The sequence below is a fragment of the Mauremys mutica genome, chromosome 1 (genome assembly GCF_020497125.1).
Source record: "Mauremys mutica isolate MM-2020 ecotype Southern chromosome 1, ASM2049712v1, whole genome shotgun sequence".
NCBI classification, from domain to species: Eukaryota; Metazoa; Chordata; order Testudines; family Geoemydidae; genus Mauremys; species Mauremys mutica.
The window spans coordinates 358407062-358429495 of NC_059072.1; the positions used below are offsets into that span (position 1 = coordinate 358407062).

The 22434-nt window shown below is 43.6% G+C and overlaps 1 protein-coding gene across 2 annotated transcripts in view; it reads right to left on the reverse strand.

Moving 5' to 3' along the window:
• Positions 1-384: 384 nt before the first annotated feature.
• NUP98 (nucleoporin 98 and 96 precursor) overlaps positions 385-22434 on the reverse strand; it is a 59180-nt gene continuing 37130 nt past the window's right edge. For both annotated transcript variants that reach the window (XM_045023729.1, XM_045023740.1), the window contains 12 exons: positions 21782-21938; positions 20489-20912; positions 19514-19743; positions 18754-19023; positions 17519-17676; positions 16654-16797; positions 12444-12586; positions 11314-11535; positions 8655-8896; positions 4501-4655; positions 3781-3892; positions 385-2102 (listed from right to left, as the gene is read on the reverse strand). In XM_045023729.1, the coding sequence (XP_044879664.1) occupies positions 1885-2102; positions 3781-3892; positions 4501-4655; positions 8655-8896; positions 11314-11535; positions 12444-12586; positions 16654-16797; positions 17519-17676; positions 18754-19023; positions 19514-19743; positions 20489-20912; positions 21782-21938 (2475 nt within the window). In that variant the 3' untranslated portion in view covers positions 385-1884. The remainder of the gene's footprint in view (positions 2103-3780; positions 3893-4500; positions 4656-8654; positions 8897-11313; positions 11536-12443; positions 12587-16653; positions 16798-17518; positions 17677-18753; positions 19024-19513; positions 19744-20488; positions 20913-21781; positions 21939-22434) is intronic.

Consider the following 22434-nt stretch of genomic DNA (forward strand, 5'->3'; position numbering starts at 1 on the left):
AATTAGAGATGAGAGTAGTCAGGGGGGTGATAAACTAATAACAAAAGAGGAAAGATAAGCACTCGGCACAAAATGGAGATGTTGAGAACAAAATTAAACAAGGAACCTAACACTATGAAGAGAAGAAATTATTTAATTACCTACACACCAGTACTTTGTAAATGCTCTGAATCACACCAAAAAGGAGGTCAGTTTGGCTCCACCAGTCTGCTTTTAGGATTACTACCACTAAACACTTCTCATGCCCCCACTGGAGTTGGGAACTTTCCTCACAGGACTTTTAGGGAAAGTCACATGTGTTTAACTAGAGGCCCTGATTTCAGATCTCTCGCTGGAAACGGCCTGGAAATCAATCCATTTTTAAAAAGCAAAAAAACTTTGGAATGCTATAAACATTTTATTTATTTTTTTAGAAAGTATTTTCAGAAAAACAGACAGGAAAATAATCTAGATCATTTATTTATAATTTTAATAAAAACCTTTACATAATCCACATGCATAAAGACCCTTGATGAGCCAATCTGTAGAAGCACCTAACAGGTTAAACCTCATTGTCTGCCAGCGTTATCAGTGATTGGCTGGCTGTGGGCAGACAGCAGTATTACAGAGTAGACCAATCGACAAGCTTTATTTTTCCAAAAATAATCAGTTTCTAAACACAGTAAAAGTGAAGACTGTACAAACTATAGTAAATTGGATGTTACCAGCAGTTCACTCGCAGGATGTTCTTATGCTTGATGACATTTCTGTTCAATGATGTAATCCAGCTACACAGCAAACACCAACAAAACAGCATGTTCTGGGCTAAAAACAATTTGTCACATGGACTGATTTGAGCAGCTGCTTCCTTTAGTGCAAAACAGGCCTGATGCAATGTGAGAGTGTGCAGAAAATGCTGTGTACCTGAATCTACACAGGGAGCCACCCCACATACAGCTGCTTTTAAAAAAACTTGAGCCAGTTTAAAAATGCCAAAGCCTTCGATAACCAGGTTATTTGCTTTTCAGGTGAGCCAGCCTCCTTGATGGTGTTCTAATTCTAGCACAGAGTTCGCTCTCAATTAGAAGCACCTGGCCTGGATTCATGAAACCCAGCATTTCAAGACAAAGTTCCTTTGTTTTATTGAAGGCTTGCAATAAACTACACACGGATAAACTCACATTGGGCCTGTTTCCTTCAGAGGCCAGAACAGACCATAAGGCACATGCAACTCCTGCATCAGCTCCCTCTGGCCTGACTCAGAGAAGCTTCCTCTCTCGCCTTTTAAAACAAGGGGGTTTACACATCTGCAGGTTTCCATCCTCCCTACTAAAACAGAGGGAGAACCCCACTCTCTATACCCTGGCTTTAGAGAAGTTACAATCCTCTACTCTCCCCCACCCACAGAACAAACCCATTAAACAAAGCTCAGTTTAAAAAGCCATCCAGTTGGTTCAGACACCAACAGTTCATCTGCTTAACTGGTACAGCACCGCTAGATTGAGTCTGTCCATTCCAAATCACTGTCCTGAAGCGTGCTTCACTGTCCTCGGTGCTGTAGCTAATGAGATTAGTAATTATCTGCCAAGAGACCAAACGTACAAACTATCACTTTTCCTCCACAGGTACAATCTGGCTTGCAGATGGGTTCTGCAAGAAGTGCTTTATTAGCTCTAGAAAAGCTGTCATGGAGTTGAGGATGCTCACCAAAGAGGTCCAAGTCTTACTCTGCTCCCCCAGGTTACAAAAATTCCTGCATTAGCCCACACATGGAGCCACTTTGCGCCTCTACAGAAAAGCTCTATGTGGCTACAGAGACTGCTGCCATGGGGAGGTTTACCCCGAAGTCAAGGGTAAAGGTCAACAAATGATAAAAAAGAGTCCGTCTGTAGAAGCAAGCAGGCCTCACTGAGTCACCACAGTCAGTTCTCGTAGATACGACTGTGTGAGACTGCGCAGCTCCTCCAAGGCATAGTCCTCTGGCATGGGAAGCCGGCCAATGTGGGGAGCAAGCAGGCGAAGTGGGACTCGCTGCACGTCGGGCGTGGAGTCAGAGGCAGGTTCAGGAGAATGCTGTAGGCTCAGGACCACCCGCAGCAGGTTAGCAACACGTTTGGCCATATCTGCAAGTGAGCAGAGAATCCGTGAGAATTTAGCCACCTTCCACACAGAAGACTGAAGGTAGCAGAGGTCTAACAGGCTGAGTACTTGAAAAACCTCCTCTCCATCAGGAGTTAAATATAAACAGCAGTGCAAAGGCCAAATCTGGAGTCAGGCAGCTTGTGTGTCCAATCAAATACTTCCTTTAGCATTCCACTGCTCTGATCACGGAGCTCTTCAATGCTGCCTGCTCCCACCAGGGAACCTAGGCTTTTTTTTCCACTGAAAAAAAGGTGTTTGGGGTTTTTTCCATCTTTTTACAGCAAGGTAACTGTTCCTGGGTAATTACCTCGCTGTAAAATCTGGAGTGGAGAAACAAGGCACTGGTAGCGTTTACCGCAAGCTAGCTAGGCAAGGTCAGCCCCATACCCCAGGCTGTACGGGACCTCTACTACTTGATCTCATCATAAAACTAAAGGGCCCTGTCTGCTTTATGTTTTCACAGTGGGTGAGTGAACATGTATTAGTTATCCTGGAGTAAATACCCTTCTTCAGGGAAGATGTAGCTTTAACCTATTCTTGGGTGCTCAGGGCACTTCTGGAGAGCTAATACCTTTGGACAGAGTGGTGGCATTCAACTTAAGTGGCTCTACGATTAGAAGATTCCAGGAATCACTCACTGGTGCACCTAGGTCCCTCTTATTCTCTCCCTGTGTCCCGTAACAGTCTGTTCTCCTGGAGGCTGTAATACTTTAAACTCAACAACTGAAATGAGACCAGTGTACAGGTGCTGGGTGGGGTTGGTGGCCAGAGGTCAGGCTAGATCTGGTTGTCCCCTTCTAGCCTTAAATTCTGTGACTAACTCTTACGTCTCTAGGTGGCTGCTGGAATTAGACTGCAAGTGGGTAGAATACCAAGGCTGAAGAAACCTACCATTGACAGCTAGTTGCTGATGGCCCTAGTTAAATGGGCACAAAGGCAAATCTCCAAAGGCAGGAGGAGAAAAGTGGCAAGTAGCACGCAGGGTACTGCAGCGCCTTTGTGGTTATGACTAAAGACACAGAAGGTTGTCAGTCATTTACCATAATCTGGCAGCTGAGTGGTTACATTCATGGTGGTACTGAGAATCACCAATTTATTTTGTACCAGTATTAGTAGCTTTATATGCAGGTTGTTTGAGTCTCTCTAGAGCCCTACAGGGACTTAATACTGACAGGCCATTGGGACAGCACACCTATCAGATTAGTCACAGATGAACAGTAAACTAAAAAGTGTAAAATAAAATGCCAGATAAATGCTGCTGTCGTGGCTGCTTTACATGTATCACCTGCACCAGCCAAGGCTGCCAGCCCTACAGCAGGAAATGCAAGCCAAAGCAAAATTCTGGCATTATGGTGAGATGGCCAGTACTAGTCAGGTTAGGTTGTAAGTTGAGATGCAAATACCATATGCAAAGTTAAACTATTTAAACAATTAAAATACATTCTTTAAATGATTAACCATTTAAAGGCGGAGGCCACTCCAGCCAGGTGCCACCCCTACAGCCGGCACGGGGGTTAACGGTTAAGGCAGTTAACCAATAAGACTATGCTTACTGGTTAACCTTTTACAACCCTAGTTGTAAGATCCCTGCCTTGAGAAGCTTGACTATCTCCCTGTGTGCATGGCCACGCACACCTGACACTGTACAAACAGCCTTACCAGACTGAGCCAATCGGTCCTTGGCATTGTGGCACTGTATCTGTTCTATCCTATTGCATAGAGACGTCACTTTGGTATGTAACCTCTCCAACTCGTATGCAGAACAATCCAGCTGAAAGCAAACCCAAGACAGTCAGTCAATTACACAGTAGAACGGCATCAATTAAAAAGAACAATTTGTATGCTCTTTGGGGCCTCCTGTACCAGGCTACCATGCCAATCGGAGTTAGAACAAATATCTTAGAGAATATAAAGTCTGAAGTTCTTGACTGTGCCAATCCAAGCCAAAGAACCCATCAACACAAAGGAGTTTTAGTTTTGCAGCATGTTTGTTAGGAGCAGATGAAAACTAACTTCTGTTGTCCAACTTGCAAAAAAAAAATAATAATAATAATAGAGGGAGGAAAAGATAAAGCAGCAGCACCATCGAGATGTGTGGGTGCCCCATTGGTAAATGCATGGTTTTGTCATCATTACCCTTTCTCCCTTTCCTTCCCCTCACCTGATTCTGTCATGTTGAATTAAGACTTCTTCACTTAATCTGTGAAACCCCTAGTATATTTCTAAGTGTCCAAATATATGCAAGAGACAACTGACATGCCCATGTCTGGGAGGGAGTATCTAAGGGTTTACTAAACAGTGAACATACAGCTATTTTAAAAATAAACAGAAACTCTGTTCGTATGAACACTGAAAAAAACAGAATTTTTACACAGTTACCTGCTGAATCCTGTCAAGCATCTCGATGACCCGGATGTAGTCTAAATAAACCAGCCCCGCTGTGTCCCAGTCCTGGATGAGTGTACTTCGCTCTGGAGGGGACAAATCTTCTAGGAATCCTTTCAGGTAATTGTAGTTTTCATTAATAATAGCATCTGAAGAAGACAACTGGATAAGAAACCTCTTGCTCTAAACTGGTACCCTTCAGTATAGCTGATGGATACTTGGATGAATATAGGAAGATTATGGGCTGATACGTGTCTATCAAGGCTAACAGCTAAACAACATTAGAAAGTCAAAGGAGGAGTAGCTTAAGGACTAGTAATGGCAAATTCAATCTTTCCAGGTTCAAATCTGGCCAGGAACAGTAACGATCAGAAATTTTTAGTGAATTTGTGGCCTATGAGAAAAAAAACCAAAACGTACTACCTCTTCTATAGCTGTTGTTCTTTGAGATGTGTTGCACAGGTCCATTCTACTTCAGGTGTGTGCATGCCTAGTGCACCCAAGCCAGAGATCTTTCTCCCTTGACGGTACCACTTGGTGCAGTTCATGTGCCTTTAGAACGCTTAGAGGGGAAGGTGGATGGGTCACAGAATGGACATCTTGAAGAATGGTTACAGAAGAAGTTAGTAACAGTTTTTTTTCTTCAAGTGACTGAAGATGTCCATTCCATGTGATAAACTGTTGAGACTGGAAAAGGGTTTCAGTGCCTACCTGAACAACTGAACTACTCACCCAAATTTCGCATCATTCCTGGATTGCTGGGATATAGCACAGTGTCTTGTAAAAGTATACAATGATGACCATGTTACAGCATTACAAATATCATATAGATACCTGAGCCAAAAAAACAGAGGGCACTGCTTGGGCTCTTTGGAGTGAGCTACCACCCTTCCGGGTAGAATACATTGGCACTGTCATAGCACAGACATGCAGGATGAAATCCACAATTAAATCAGTTGCAAAGAAACTGAGAAGCCTTTAATTATCCCACAACTGAAATAAACAGCTGTGTAGACCTTAAAGTAGACTAGTTCTGTCCAAATAAAAACCACCAATGCCCTTCTGACATCCCAACTATGAAGCCTCTCTTCATTCTTACCATCCTTTTTACCTAAGCCATATTCTTGTAAGTATATGGCTTCACTAAAGTGAAAGGGAAACTTAAGAGGAAAAAAGAAACACCTTAGTGAGGAACTTGGGATGAGGATGCAAGTACACTTTTTTTTTTTTTTTTTTTTAAAGGGCAAAAAGGACAGATGGAAGGTCAGCAACCAGGGCACAGAAATTCACCATCCTCCCCGTGGAGAAAATGCCCACCAAGAATGCTACCTTCATAAACAGATGTAAGAAAGAAGTGGCGGCCACCGGCTCGAAAGGTAGCTCCACCAGTGCAGCTAGTACCAAATTCAAGTCCCATGGACGGAAGGGATCCTTTGCATGGCTTCAGCCTGTCCACATCATTTAAGCATCTGATGATCATCGGGTTAGAAATCTCTGATCTGCCATCTATTGATGGATGGAATGTGACGACAGCTGCCAGGTGAACTCTAAGGGAACAGAGACCTTAACGCTTCAGGTGAAGCAAATAATCCAGGATATGCTGGATAGCCAAGATTGGCAAAATACCCATCTGCTGAGACTAACTGGAGAAATCCTTCCGCTTCATCAGGTAAGCATATCCAGTGGACAGTTTCCTGATGTTTAGAAGACTGTTTTTCATGTACACAGAACATTCAGACTCTTGAGTTAACCACAGAGCATCCATGCTGTAAAAGGAAGAGTGCCTGGGTTGGGATCTAACATCCGACCATGGTTCTGGGATATTATGCGAGGTTCCCGAGGTAGTGGTACTGGACTCCCAACAGACATTTAGCAGACTGGAGAACCAATGCTGACAAGGCTAGGCTGGTACCATAAAAATTATGCGAGCTTGGTCCTGCTGGAGCTTGTGCAGTATTTTCAGGAGCAGAGAAATAGGACAGGCAAACAGCAGTTTACCCTTCCATGAGACATAACATACTAGGCTTACCCGTGGGCTGGACAGGACAAGAAAGAGTTGCAATGCTCTGAGGACTTGATCATCAATAGTACTACAAACTTCTACCCCTACCTGGAAACAACCTGGGACCCATCTGCTGGCAGCAAGTGTGCCAGAGAGTGGGGAGGGACTAATACCAGTAGGCCTACCTTCTGCATGCCTGGAGAATCCCCTATCAGGCGCATAAGCAAGTCTCTTGCTGCCACATTGCCCTGAGACCTTGGTCTGACACTGCGGTGCCAACATTCTCAGGGAAGCAACTAATAGTCCACATAAGAATGGCCATAGTCCTTCAGACCAAAGGTCCATCCAGCCCAGTATCCTGTCTACCGACAGTGGCCAATGCCAGGTGCCCCAGAGGGAGTGAACCTAACAGGTAATGATCAAGTGATCTCTCTCCTGTCCTCCATCTCCACCATCTGACAAACAAACAGAGGCTATGGATACCATTCTTTTTCCATCCTGGCTAATAGCCATTAATATATTTAACCTCCATGAATTTATCTAGTTCTCTTTTAAACCCTGTGATAGTCCTAGCCTTCACAAGCTCCTCAGGTACGGAGTTCCACAAGTTGACTATGTGCTGCGTGAAGAAGAACTTCCTTTTGTTTGTTTTAAACCTGCTGCCCATTAATTTCATTTGGTGGCCCCTAGTTCTTGTATTATGGGAATAAGTAAATAACTTTTCCTTATTCACTTTCTCCACATCACTCATGATTTTATATACCTCTATCATATCCCCTCCTTAGTCTCCTCTTTTCCAAGTTGAAAAGTCCTAGCCTCTTTAATCTCTCCTCATATGGGATCCGTTCCAAACCCCTAATCATTTTAGTTGCCCTTCTCTGAACCTTTTCTAGTGCCAGTATATCTTTTTTGAGATGACGAGACCACATCTGTACACAGTATTCAAAAAGTAGGCGTACCATCTATTTATATAAGGGCAATAATATATTCTTATTCTCTATCCCCTTTTTTATGATTCCTAACATCCTGTTTGCTTTTCTGACAGCCTCTTCCACTGCTCTGCTGGTAAGTGACAGGAGATCAAGATTCCTGGTGCCAAGATCTGATTTACCGAACTCAGAAGAATAGTGCTCCCCGGATTTCTTGTGCTTTTACCTCAGTGCCAGAGAAGGGGATCAATGCCTTCCCTCCAACTATCTTCTCGGGGACTGAGGAGGGAGCAACATCCAGAGAGGCACTCCTAGCTGAGATGGAAGTACACTATTTTGCACCCAGAGCAGGAAGGCTCAGAAGGTGGACAATAAGCCAGCTTCCAATAAGCACGTGGCGCAATCTCACCTCCCTGTCCTTTTCTGTACACAGCTTGAAGTCTACACTCTTAGTGTAAGAGGGACTTGATGCCAGAAAACTAAGACAAGAAAGAAAGAAAATCTAGGCTATGTATAGGAACAAGTAGCTCTAAATCAAAAAAACACACTAGTTAACTATACAGAAATACACAGGAAACCAGTGATAGGGAAACGCGTAGATAAACAAGGCAAAATGGTCCAGCTACCGACCACAGGCAGTAAGAAGAAGCCAAAGGTGGATCCAGGGAAGCTCTCCCCTTTACACCTTAAGTCAATTGCACAAGTGTGCTGAAGGCACATGTGTTGCTCCGATGGGTACCACAAATTAGAAACATCTCTGGCTCTGGTGTACTGAGCATGCACACACTTGAAGTGGAATGGACATGTGCGATCACTCGAAGAAGTGAATTTGTTGTACCAGCTCAATTCCTAGAAAAAGGAGTGTCCAGAGGGGCCAGGAGCCCAATGGGAATGAGGACCACTATCTTCACCCCAGAAGTGATCCCTGGAAGTCAGGGCTGGGGCACATTAGGTTAAGTATGCATCACCCCCATGCTCTGTTTTATATGGAGGACTTCTATATCAGGGTACCAAAACAACAGATTTACTTTAATACAGCTAACAGACCCACTTAATATTACTGACAGCCACTGCCCAGGCATACTGCTGCTAGTTATAAGCCCTTTTACCAGAAATGAGCTGTCCCAGACCCTCTTCTTGCAGAACATTTAATGACATTTGTCGACATCTTTCAGCATGCAGAAGTCCGCATGACAAAGCTAGGAGACAAATCTCACCTGAGGCTAAGTGCCTGATGACCAGTTTGTGACACTGGTTCCAGTGTCCAGCTTTGAACAAGTAGAGGGCCTCTTTATGCTTATCTCCCTCCATCCTTGCCCGAACTGCCTTAGCTTCATGAATCCATTCTGGTGGAATGCAGAGCTTTTGTGTCAGGAAAGTCTCCTTTGTCCAGGATTCTGGCGTTTCTGACAGCACACAGTGGCGGTTTAAGAATTCACGCACTGCTTTCTCACGTGTGCTAATGGGAACAGACAGCAACTAGCTATTCAAACAGGTCATCATTTCATGTTTCACCCTCAAAAATCAGAGCTCTAGGAATGGGCATATTTTGTGAACAGTCACTTGTAATATCTGTAATTAGTATTAAGATGTCTATAGCTATGACGCAAGTAATGATTCCCAAATTCATAAGCAGCAATCCATGTTAGCCATACACAATTTCCCCTTGCATATCAGTTCTTAGCACTGAAGCCTTTTGAGGGGAATGATCCTATTCTGTGGATCAAGGCAAACAAAGGCAAGAAGTGATAAGTGAGTGAGCGGAGTTATCTGGAATAGAGTTCTAGCAGAAAGCAGCTATTTTAAAGGCATTTTTTAGACCAGGGGTCCCCAAACTGTGGGGTGGCAGAGGAACATTTGGGACTGGGGAGGGACCACCACCCAGCAGTGGCCCCAGCCTTGGCTCCCTTACCTCTGTCCACATGCCCCTCTCCCAGAGCTGCAGCCCCACTCCTGGCCCCTCAGAGGGTGGGGTAGAAGGGAACACGGAGAGGGATAAGGGAGGGCATAAGGTAATAAAGTTTGGGGGCCACTGTTTTAGACAGATTAATCCATTTATGGTTAGTATGACACACAAGTTAGTTAGATGTTGCCAGACAGTTTTGAGAGTTCAGTACTCCTAATACCTACAAGCAAAAGTGATAAAGGATCAAGGTGACACCATAAGTGTGTGACAATAAGAAATGCCAACAAGCCTAGATTCCAACATAAAAAAAGTGAGAGGAGACCCCACTGAAGAGCGTCAAACTGTGCTCTAATTCCTATCTCTAGTGATAAAGAGATTCTTCAATGAGAACTAAGTGAACAGGTTTGACAGATGAAGACCCCACAGCTCACTTGGCCATAACTGGATTGGCTCTACAACAGTGATATTCAGACTGTGGCTCTTTAATTCATCTCCTGTGGCTCTTTGCAGCACATGATATTAAAACGCTATGTGATTTAACTAACAACCAATCAGGATCTTTTTACTATGTTATTAACCAATTGTGGAATATTTGTTCAGTCATTTTGCTGTGAGAATATACATATAAATATAAAATAGTAAATGAAACCAGGAATTCACGTGACTGTGGCTCTTTTGGGTAATGCTGATCTCTAATTTGGTTCCTGAACCACTGAGGTCTGAGTATCACTGCTCTGTAGTATTAAGAGTAGTTATGTAACAGTCACAGAAGTTAGATAATTTGGACACAGGGTAAACTAATGAGTAAGTATTTTGTCACTCTGACAACCTACATTTTAGGACTCCAATATTTCCTTGAAATGCAAATTATATTTAAGTGGTCAGTATGAAAAGAATAAACTTGAAACAGCACCCTTGAAATATCATAATTTTTAAAACTCCTTTTCAATTTTACTTTACTTTTAAAGTGCGCCTTCTCTTGCTGATGTTTGTAGGGTTTTTTTTCACCATGGTCAAAACTAACTGTACACTAATGAACTGAAAACAATGTTTGGCTAACTTATGAATTACAATAATGTTAGATGTTACACAACTTACTCTGACGTGAAGAGCTAAGATCGAAAACTTGTCTTTCGCCAACAGAAGTTGGTCCAATAAAAGATATTACCCCCTGTCCTTTTTCTAGCAAAATTACACATTTCAGACATGTGATTTTCCAATTGACTATGTCCCTTTAAATACCCCACTCAATTATATTCTGTACAACTCCGTTCTGAAATCATAAGTCCTGGTAACCAGCCAAAATTTAATCCAACTTTTCACTCCTCAAATGAGGAAACTATTGGCACTACTTAGTTTATTCATGAACAAAAACTACACCCCTAAAAAATGTCATTTTAATGATGTTGTCATCTGTGTATTCCTAATTCCTTGTCCTTTCAAATAAGTCAGATCTAAGAGTATTAGCATTCTACAAAGCAGTGGTGTAGTCCATTTTTATAGTTCATGCCAACTAGAAGACCAGGTTTCAACCCACAGAGGAGCAATCACTATTTAGTTCTAACAATGTTCTCAGCACGATATAAAACAAAGTAATCCTGCTGCAAAGAACTTACAGTCTAAAAGAAAAAAAGACAGACTGCACTGGGCAATGTAGGTGAGTGGTGAACAAGTTATTTTGTTAACTTGTGGGCACCATAGTTATAATTGTAAGAGCAGCATATGGAACAGTAAATGCCATGCTGCTAAGCACTTACTAGCAGTGATGACATCCTAGACTAGGAAATTTTGTGGCACTTTGCAATTCTCACATATTTTAAAACTGATACACTATGATCAATCACTGTGCAGTTTCATTTTGAGTACCTCAAGAGAAGCCACCAGTGTCCATAGATAAGTGCTCCACGCTGTATACAACTACAAATACTCCTTCCAAAGTACACAGCAAGAGAAGTCTGCCTTGTACTTACTGTGTATTGGATGTATGCAGCAGTACAAAAATGGCCCATTCCCAGAGTCCTTCACTTTCAAGCTGGGCAGCATAGCTGGCATTCAGCACTCCTTGACACTGCTCTGATAGATGAGTGTAATTCAAGGCTCTAAGTACTTCCCACAGGTGCCAACTAAGACGGTAGTCCAAGGGGTCAGAAGTAATACTTCTGGGGTCAAGCAGCTGATTGAGATCATAGCATCTGCAGAGAGATGGATTTAGAACATAAGTAACAAGAAGCGGACAAGTAGTTCATTGGTCCCATATAACAAATCCAAGTACTGGTGATACTTAGTTCCCCACAATTCCTTTGTTTTCTTTCCTGAATGCCTGTGGAAGTAAGTTAGTGACCTATTTAAACACAAGCTCAATAGTAAATATTCTATCAAGCTTCTTTGAGTTTGCATCCAGAGTGTCATGTTTCCTCTGAGGAATATGCACCTGCTGTGTTATTTTATCAGCAGCTTTAAAAAAGGCAACTGCAATCAGAAGATAAGAATACCTCACCCTCATTCAGAACACAAGCTGAAGTTACAGGAGAACAAGTATAGTTACAGACAAGACTTCTATACTGGGCTGCTAGTTTCTGATCAAATAAAATGTCCTTTCCAAAACTGTCAAAAGAAAAGCTTTTATGTGGCCTGTCTTACTAACATTCAGAGAGATGCTAAATTGATGCCTCATTTCTTTTCAGGACCAGCTTCTCTCCCAGACACAAATGGGCTGTACCACTCTTTCTGCAAATACCAGTAAACTTAGCAGTTGTCTTATTTGGGGAACAAAGCCCTGGAAATCTGGGTCCGGGAGAATTTTGCTTGCTGTTTTTCCCCAAAAAGCTATACATGTTAGGATCTTAACTGGGCACGGTGGGAGTACTGAACTACTTCTGTTTGCATTGCAGGAGGCAGGGAATTTGGTGTAAAGGAGAGTAGCCAAACCCCAGAGACCTGTGGGGAAGTATTCACTCCCAGTGGTGTCTTCTCCAACATCTTGGACTTAGGGACAGATCATATGAGAGGAGACATCTATGACTAATTAATTCTATATTTGCAGAACAACAAGAGTGATGAACCCAATGAAGGCTCTTTAGGTGTTCGAATTCCCATTTACCTGTCACTGTAGAGCTTTAACAAGTGAAAGCAGACATCTCTCAGAGGTCTCTTTGTGCTGTCATCTTCCTCAAGTACACAGCCAGAATCCTCTAGGTAGGGAGGCAGGGGACAGCAGGCATATTTCTCACACTCCGGGGTGTTCTGTAGAGTATTGTACCACAGACTACACTTAGTGACAGCAAACCAAATAGAACAGCACTGCTACATACACAGCACACATTCAGAACCTCACAACTCCTGTGAATTATGAGTCTGATGTGCTTTCTACTTCAGCAAAGTACACCCACATGTGAGACTGCCAATGTAGTGGCCATTAGCTTGCTTTTAGTAGCCACCTCTGGGAGCTATATTCCACCTATTTAAAATACCCTTGCAGTGTCACCTGGCTTTTACATTGTAATGCAATGTTTTTTTCAGTTTGCTGTTTTAAAAAGCTAGGAAGTTGCATACACAAGGTAATTTTTTTAAAGGCTGCAGAATCAAGCATACCAAAGTTAGGAAGTGCCAGAATTAAGGCTGCACCGTAATCTTCATTTGGCCCCCTTGTGCATATGCATTAGGATACAGAAATTACCCGATCATACTTTTTCCTCCCAGGACCACTGCCTCAGTCAGTACACAAGCTGGATGATGCTCACTGGGTAGCATCCCATATTTTGTTTTTATCTTCATCGTTCAATGTGTTGCTCTAGGCCTTATTAGCTGAATGCTACTGAAACCCATTCTCTGAACGGAGAGCTGATTTCCTCAAGGGTTTTTCTATGGCACTTATTGTAGCTTCACAAACATTGATGAATTTATCTTCACAACATCCCTTTGAGGTGAGCTGTATTATCCCCATTTTATAGATGGGGAAACAAGGCAGACACATTATTAAACAAACTGAGGAACACACATAGTGGCTACCTGTGAAAAGTCTGGTTTAGGTGGCTTGCCCGGCATCAGATATGAACCTTGTGGCAGAAGAAGGGACAGAAGACAGTTCTCCATGGCAGTATTTGACTGCCTAAATGACAAAACCCCCAAACAGTTACCTACCTGTACAGAAACTGTTTGAGATGTATTGTGCACATACATACCACTGTAGGTGCATGCACGCCCCATGCATGCAAGTCAAAGACTTTTGCCAACAGTACCACTAGGTGGTGCATGCACCCCACTTTCCTCATGCTCAGAGCTGAGAGCATAAAAGGGGCATGGCTGCTGCTGCCTCCCTCTACAACCCTTTGCACTGCTAAATAATATCCAAAGTAGATGGGAGAGTCATGTACGTGTGCATCTTGAAGAATAGTTAGTGTACAAGTAAGTTTTTTGAGTGATTGTGCATATAGACATTCCACTGTGACACACCATCAGTACTCTTGCAGGTGGTCAGACTTGAGATTATTTGGAGAGACTGACTTGCCAAAACTAGCATCACCTGGAAACCTTTACTGATGGCAGAGTGTCTAGAAAAGTATGTACTGATGACCACACGGCTGCTTTTTAAATATCCATCGTCAATATGTGAGGAGGAATATCCAGGGGTTCCTCCACTGGCTCCTCTTGGTCTGTGGACTCCAAACATGGGGTGACTTAGTGGTTCTGCAGGAGCTTCAAAGTGGCTACAGGAGTTGAAGGTGACTTCTTCCTGGGATTGTGTGGCTGCTACATGTCCAGAGGGCCTCGGAGCAGTTCAAGAGGCCCAATACGGCAGAGTTATTGCAGCCCAGAGGTAAGTTTGTAGCTGCTGGAGCTGGTCCCAGATCCTAACGTGCCAGGGTCAAAGATCTCTAGCAAGAGAGCAGGCAAAAGTCTGACTCGAATGCATTGGGCACATACACCTACAGTGGAATGTATATGTGCTCAAATCACTTAAAAGCAAACCATCCTTTCTTCCCGCAATCCTCTGTCTATTCGTTATGCAACAAAAGAAGCAGGGATTCTACAGGCAGTTTCCTTCACTACACAATCCTGATTCATCCCCAGAGCACCATCCATCATCCTGTGCACTGAAAGAGGCAGAGGATCTGTGGAAAAGAGTCTAATTGCATGATCACATACTATCATAATTAAGGCTACGTTTTAGTCACAGGCAGTAAACAAAAATTCACGGCTGGTGACCTGTCCATGACTTGTACTAAATATACCCAACTAAATCTGGGAGGGGGGGTGCCCTGCTGGTGTTCAGGGGAGGAAGGGGGGACTGGGACCCTCGCTGGTGCTGGGGGAGTGTGTGAGAAAGGGGGGGGCACAGGAGGTTGGCAGGCTCTACCTGGCTCCTTTCAGCTCCCCAGAAGCAGCGACATATGCCGCCCTCAGATCCTAGCTCCACACACTGCCCCTGCCCCAAGTGCCGGCTCTGCAGGTCCCACTGGCCAGAAATTGTGGCCAATAGGCGCTGCAGAGGTGGTGCCTGTGGGCAGAGGCAATGCATGGAGCTAGGAACTATGGGAGGGACATGTCACCGCTTCTGAGAAGCCCCCGCCCCACCCCAAGGTAAGTGCAGCCCAGAGCCCTAACCCCCTCCTGCACCTCAACCCCCAACCCTGAGCCCCCTCTCACAGGCACCCAAACTCCTGCTGCTGCTGGGGGGGAAGGGGAAAGGAAGAGGGCAGTGGCCCGAGTGCCCCAGCAGTGGCTGGCCATGGGGCTGCCCAAGCTGCGCAGGCAGCCCTTGGGCCAGCCATACCAGCTGCTGTGGAAGTCACGGAGGTCCCAGAAAGTCACAGAATCCATGACTTCTGTGACAAACTTGCAGCCTTAATCATAATGCATATGCACAAGAACGAAATTAAAATTGCATGACCATTTCTTAACTTTTGAGCGCTTGACTTTGCAGACATTCTTTTAATGTACCTTTTGTGTGTGTGTAATTTCCTAGGTTTTTTTAAAAAGCCAAATTAAAAGAAGAAATTTCATCAAAGGATCATCATACAAGGTTCATTACAAGGGTTAGAACCAGTAGCTCCACAGCAGAGACTTCTGCCTCTTTAGTAGCTGCCAGGCTGTCATTCTCTGAGAGCCAGGCACTAGAACTGAAACACATTTTGTCCCTGGGTTTCACAGCTATTTGCCGACAGCAGAGGAATGCAGAGATTCAGAAATCCAGGGTTCTACTTCACGTTCTCAGGGAGAGTACTCTAGCGACTACAGACCCATCTTCCTCAGCCCCTCCAGCTTGTGCTTGGCCTAGTCCACCCCCTGGACCACTCATCCACCACCTACTAACTGGTTTCTCTCCTAGTCTCCCACTTGCCAGCCCTCCGGATGTCTCCGCACCAATCTGCATTTCAGTCAGATAGTTTCCTTCTTGCTGCCAAGGCACCGGCAGGTGGAGCACTGAGCACACTGGAGAGTCTCCCTATTCTCAGTCCCTGTGCAGTGCCACTGCAGCCCGACTGATGGGAAAAGCCTGTTCAGCCCATGGAGTATGCTCAGTACAAATGGAATCAGAGAATTTACCTGCCAAACTCAAAGTCTGCATGAAAAGGGCGATTTTCAGAGGCTCGTAACCTGGCCAAATTTTCACAAGAATGTTACAAGACATATTCCTTACACCAGGGTGACCCTTTATCCAAATTTCAAGTCCCTGCTCCAAAGCACGGAGGTGCTTACAATGAAAGTAATAAGAACCTAGTAAATCAATGTATTTTTCCCAAACCTCATCCTGAGAAACAGCTGAACTGATTTTGCTTACGTTTTCCAAAAAATTCAGCCTGAGGCAGACACCCAACACAAAATTTCTGCCTGAAGTTTAAAGTTTAACAAAGTAATAAGCAGGGCCTGAAAAAACAGGGCCCTATAATGGAAAGGGTTGGGCAGACGCCAAACAAAATTATATGCCGTGCATGTCACGAAGTACAAATATTCAAAACACAACAAGAGGTTTGTCGTGGGTTTGAAAGGCTTGCACTAACTGTTCACAAATTGCCATCTGAAGTTCGGTTTAGATATTTATTCAAAGTAGCAGCCTTTGTGTAAAAGGAGTGATGAAATGGGACTTTCAGTTTCCTCGGAATTAGCTGTAACGCTAACCCATTTCAGGTCACAATAGGATTGAACCACCACAATTTGCTGATTAATCCTGAATCCAGCCTCATGAGAAACGGAAGCTATCCTTTAAACAATAAACCATGTTCTTAAGAGCACACAGAACACCTACTATGCTGCAATGCCTGGACAGGAATAGACATGTTTCCCTTTTTTAAAGGCATGTAATGACATACCTGGAATGCTGCCTCGTACATGTTGAGTGCCTTCGAAATAGAAGCCGTTGGCGGAAGCAGATACCAGAGGTGGATAGCAATAGAACGCTTCCAGTCCAGCTGTGAGCACACATTAATGCTTTTTCTCTCAGATAACTGCCACACCTGAACAACAGATTGCAAGGGTTAGAGCAGGTTTGCAGTGAATGTTATGCTGAGAATGAGCAATGCCTAGTTTTGTAGCCTCTGACTAGATTATATGAGCAACACTTACCACTGAAAGGATGCATTAGGAAGAGACCAAATGAATCCCTTTGTATTTAATAGAGACTGGACACATGTCATTGGACTGCATGTGTTGGGAAGTCAGTATAATACTCCTTTTAACAGTGACTCTAGGACATGTGCTCCTCACTTAGCAAAAGCTAGTCTACAATAGCAGTTCTCAACCAAGGGTCCAAGGCCCCTGGGGGGGAGCCTCAAGCAGGTTTCACGGGGTCTGCCAAAATATACCAGAGAGCAGGGCCTGTGTTAAGAGTCACTGGGGCCGAGGACAGAAAGTCAAAGCCCGAGTGCCATCACATGAGGCTGAAGGTGAAACGGAAACCCTGCTGCATGGGTCTGAAGCCAAAGCCTGAGCAACTTCAGTTTGCAGGGCCCCCTGGTAATTGCTCTGCTTGCTACCTCCCTAACACCAGCCCTGGCTTTTAATCTACTGGATATGCTGAAAAACAGTTGCGGCACAGGCAGGCCATGGAGTTTTTATAGCATGTTGGGATAGGTCTCAGAAAGAAAAAGGTTGAGAATCCTTCATCATTTATTTTTCCTATCTAGCAGTAGTTAGCTTTCAATTATACAGACGTGACAGATTGTCAGCAAGACTTACGGGCTTCCCAGCCAGCAGAGCAAAGATGCGCAATCTCTCCTCCTGGATGAAGCAGTCTGCCTGCAATCCGTGCCAGTCCACTAATTGCATTGTGAGGAGCTCCCGAACCTGCTGGCTGCCTACCAACTGGGAGAGGAGGAGGGCAAGCCTGTGATCTCCTAAAGGAAATAAAACAGCATGTCAGCAGAGTTCTCTGGGACATCACCGACCACAGTCCTACAACATGCAGTTTGGTTGGCTTGGAAAGTCAGGCTATTTTCTACTTCCATATGCAATAAATATTGTGAGCACAGTGGGATGTCAGGAAAAACTATCAGCCACAAGTGAACAAGGGCATTAAAAAAAAAAAAAAAGGAAGTAACTCATACTCTAAAGTCACAGGTATGGAAATTAAAGTTAGACTAATTAGGTTTCCTTGAGAATCAGTCATAAGCGCAAGAAAGAAGCAGGAAGGCAAGAAAAAGGTCAGTATTGTTAAAAGCTGAAGTCGTCACTTGGACCAAACGAGTATGCTTCAAAAGCCAATATCCAGTCCTAGAAGCTTAAATTATAGCTTGTAAAAACAATCATCATAATCAGTTATATTAGTGGTCATTGCTATTTGCACTGATCAAGGAGAGAGGAAGTTTCTGGTGTACACTTCACACAGATTACAGCCATTAGGGAATGGTGGAAGTAAGTGGCTTCCAGAGCATGTGCTCTTCCTACCTACACGCTGTCAGAACACAGAGCTAAGAACTGGCCCAATTACAGTTGCTTTGCTACAGCAACCTTCAAGGCAGATTTACTGGGCTAGAAAGCAAGCTCTGAACACAGCAGATTTACATTATAACACTGGAATATGAGTTACAAGGAACAGCTGTAAGGTTCCCCAGATAAATCAGCAGAAAGTGGTTAAGCTATTCCTCTCTCTGCCTTAAGCTAGTAAAAATCAATACACTGAGTAGTCAGTTCCTCTCAGCAGGAAGTCACTAAAGCCTCAGCCTAGGTATTAGAGTTTGAAGTGTAAAATGCCCTGTACCAGATTCCATCCTGAGGGAGACCAAGGTTTCTTCTGTCCTCCCAAAAATATGTGCAGTAGAAACATCTGATTTGCCCCTCTTGTACACTTTCCTCAAAAAACCATGCAATTTCTGCAGCAAGGCTGAACTTAACATTGATCTTGGTAACAACGGGGGGAAAATGCAGCAGTCCCTGTATATCCGAAAGTCAGCTGAGAGTTGTAAGCTTCTTACCTGATTGCTGTGCCACCCTACAAGCCTCACTGATCCTCTTCCCAGTAAGGTAGCTAAACACAGCCTCTATGTGATTCTCGTGCTGGGACAGTGAGACTTCCTCTTCGATTCGTGCTGCTGCAGTCTGCGATAACCAGCGGGAGAAGGCTTTCCTGCGCTCCAGGGTTACAATGTACTCACTGGGCTCCTCCAAGCTGGCTTCCAACTCCTTCAGGTGGCCCCAGATTGCCTCACACAACATCCATGTCAAACACCAGTACTTCACCACAGCTGGAGAACAAAAAATTAAGTGGTCACAAAAGGAGAGAGACATATGTACTAGGAATTTGGAAAAATGCTGTAGAGGGGGCTGTGTCAGTCCTATATTGGTCCTACATTCATAGGGGATTAGACTACTTACTTTTAAATTTAAATCAGCTGATTAGCACCCAACAATACATCAGCCCAGTGTGCATCTGATCCAGCCATTTTAAAGTCAATAAAATGAAAGGAGGTGGCCACAACCAGTCGACTATTTTAAATGTCTGTCAATACACCTTTTTTGAAGTAAAAACAGATTGTGGAGAGTGAACATGTGAAGTAAACACTATCCTGGAGAAAAATAGAGAACATTTTGCTCCTTTCTATGTTTTTGTATTTCCAATTCTCCTTTCATTTTATTCAGATTGTGCTGCACTGAAGTTATTTGAAGAGAACTTGTACTAAACTGCTCCATCACTTAGATTCTATGCTCCCCCAATGTATATAACTTGATACTCACGTTCTATTTCAGCTGAGTCTCCACAAAAGTCTCTAACCCAGTCAGCATAGTCATGGATGGCAGACACTCCTGGGTTGGCTGCTAAGAGAGGACAACGTTCATCTACATGGACAGTACTGTGTTTGAGCTTTATCTCCAGAGGGATGAGGTATAACTGCTGGTCTCCATCTGTCTTCCTTTGTTCTAAGGTCAGCTTCTCTATATGAACCTTGAAGGGAGATTCTGAAAGTCTGGGGAAGATAACAGTAGTATTGGAAAGATACAGATACTTAGGAATTATTTTACACATCTTGTAGTCTTGTTACGTAGAAACACACCTCTCCTGTTCCTGATCATTATCAGAATGAATCCAGAACCCATCTCTCTACCTGAATGGGATGTCAATATATTCAATAGGTACTCAATCCCAGGAACACATAAGGGCCAAATTGCAGACGCTGTGGTTACAGAATGAACTGCAAACATCCTGAAACTGACAATGTGCTTCAATCATGGGACATGAAGAAACCTGATCCTAGGATTGCATCCCTTATTTGGGACACTACCCAAACTATAGAAGTACTATAAAAACATTTCTAGAGTTATGGACACATCATCAGGAAGCACTAGCCTAACGTCCCTGCAGACTCCATTGCAAGCTTGACCTACATTCTGCAGCTCGCTGGAACAGACAGGAAGTTCTTTGAAAGTTTCATTTAAAGGGGAGATGCTCCAGTATTCCCACCACTAAATGACAACCCACACTAGCAGCATTCAGTGGGGAAGATATGGGCCCCTATTTATTCACAGATTCATAGTGCTTAATGCCAGAAGGGGCCATTAGACCATCTAGTCTGACCTCCTATATATCACAGGCCCATAAATTTTTACCCAATACAAGATTCAACAAGGTTCACTTTAAAGGCAAGACAGATGGTCCTCTATATACTCCAGTATATCTGCAAGGGAGAACTAGTCTTACGGATTACCACTCACGATTTAGGAGCAACAGGAGTTGGCAAGAATCCATATTCCATAGAGTCATTGCGAAGATCCTTGGGCTCACTTGATCCACTCAGTTTATCTCCACTATTTACAAGAGTCCAATTGGGTCCCCAACCAACACGAAATGAGCGTCCCATGAAGAGTGCCATATCCATTAGGAGTCTTCCTTTTCCGTAAGTGACAGATTTTTCCAGAGGTATTAGCCCCTGCTGCCTACAGGCACCCACTGTTTTCAGCTGCACCTCTGGGGCTGCGCTGGGCATGGAGAATGCAGATGGTAGTGGGGAAAGCCCAGACCAAGAGGCTGCAGATGGAGGATTGCCTAAAGAGGAAGTTCTTGGTCCATGAAAATCTGGCAGAGAAGCACTTTGGAGGAAAGACACACTTGCAAATTTTGATTGCAGCAGCCCTCCAACTGAAAGGAAGATTGGAGAAAAGAAAACTCAAGGTCTGTGCATTTAACAGGTCATTTAAGATGTTCTGAAATTCCACCAAAACTATTCAGAGCAGCTAGTAATCAATAGCATTTACTATACAGTTAGGCATGCCTGGTTTTAACACAGCTGACTGTAGCATGAATGGGACAACAATTATGGTCATGAAGAGTCATACTAGGCTATAGCACAATTGTCCAAGCCATGGTACAAACTAAGCACTACACCAACAAGGGCCTTTAAGTACCTTAGAGAAAGAACAGATGCCCCTCTGTGCCAGACAAATGTGTGTGGCCTTAGACAGATTTAGAACAGACATGGCTTTCGTCACCTAAAGGTGCCTCAGGAAACAGTAAGCATTGCTATTAAGTACCACTGGACTTAAATTGGCTCCTTATGGAGACACCCCAGTCAAGCACACTTCACTTGTCCACACAAGTGGACCGTGCAGTGCTAATGTTGGCAACATTGCAACTTTCTTAAATATACAAGCTACGTTTTCTCTGTGTGCGCATAACTGACAACTATGACCACAAATTTCTGGTGGTATCAAAGTGAGCTGCATGTGTAACTAATGGCAAAATACCCTTACTGGCAGCTAACCAGTATTAAACCCAATCTCTTTATACCATCCTAATGCTCTCAAATGGGTATTTAAATAATGACCCAGTTTGAACACTGTTAGAGATCAGACTTGAAAGAGTCAGTATCTAGAAAGTTAGGATAAATTCACAAGACACACCAGCTGCCCAAAAGAAGTTTTAAACATTGGCCTTCCCCAGACTAAAACTATTTTAGAGTGAACACCTGTGTGTATCTCCTGCTGCAGACATATGGATCCTTACAGTACCTGAGGAGTGTCTTTTCTGTCCTTGCAATGCTGAAATAGGAAGCCTAGGAGAGCAGATCTCTTGAGAAGTATCCATTTTTGTAGGCTGTTTGCCAAAGTGATGATCCAGGATCAAGTCTACATCCTCTTCATCAGCGAGCAAGGAAGCTTTCATGATCTAAAATAATCATAGAACAAGACTGCATGCTAGCACAACAACCCCTTGATACAAATTAGCAGTGGCTAGCAGGTCTAACTAGTGTATCCCAAAAAGACATGCCACCTTTAAAGTTACATATGAACCACCACTGATCCATTCACGCTAAAACTTACATTTCAAATTAGATCATGAGTGATCTGATGGCATGGTTATAATAGATTGCTTTTAGTTCTCATTTTAGGAGGAACCAGTAATTTAAGTCTACACAAGTCACCTGCTAAACTACAATGGTGGTGTCCTATTTAATATCCAATACTGATCAATATGATCTTAGGTGCTGATATAATGTTATCTCAGACCTTGGTTAGGTTGTCAGTACTCAAATGGAAAACCAACTAGTAACTAGGTACTGCAAGTGGGGGAGTTGTATTAGTTTTTCTTTGACCCAATATTAAAATGCTAAAATAGTCACCCATATATAGCACCTTGAGCACTATTTTTCAGCTGAAACAGC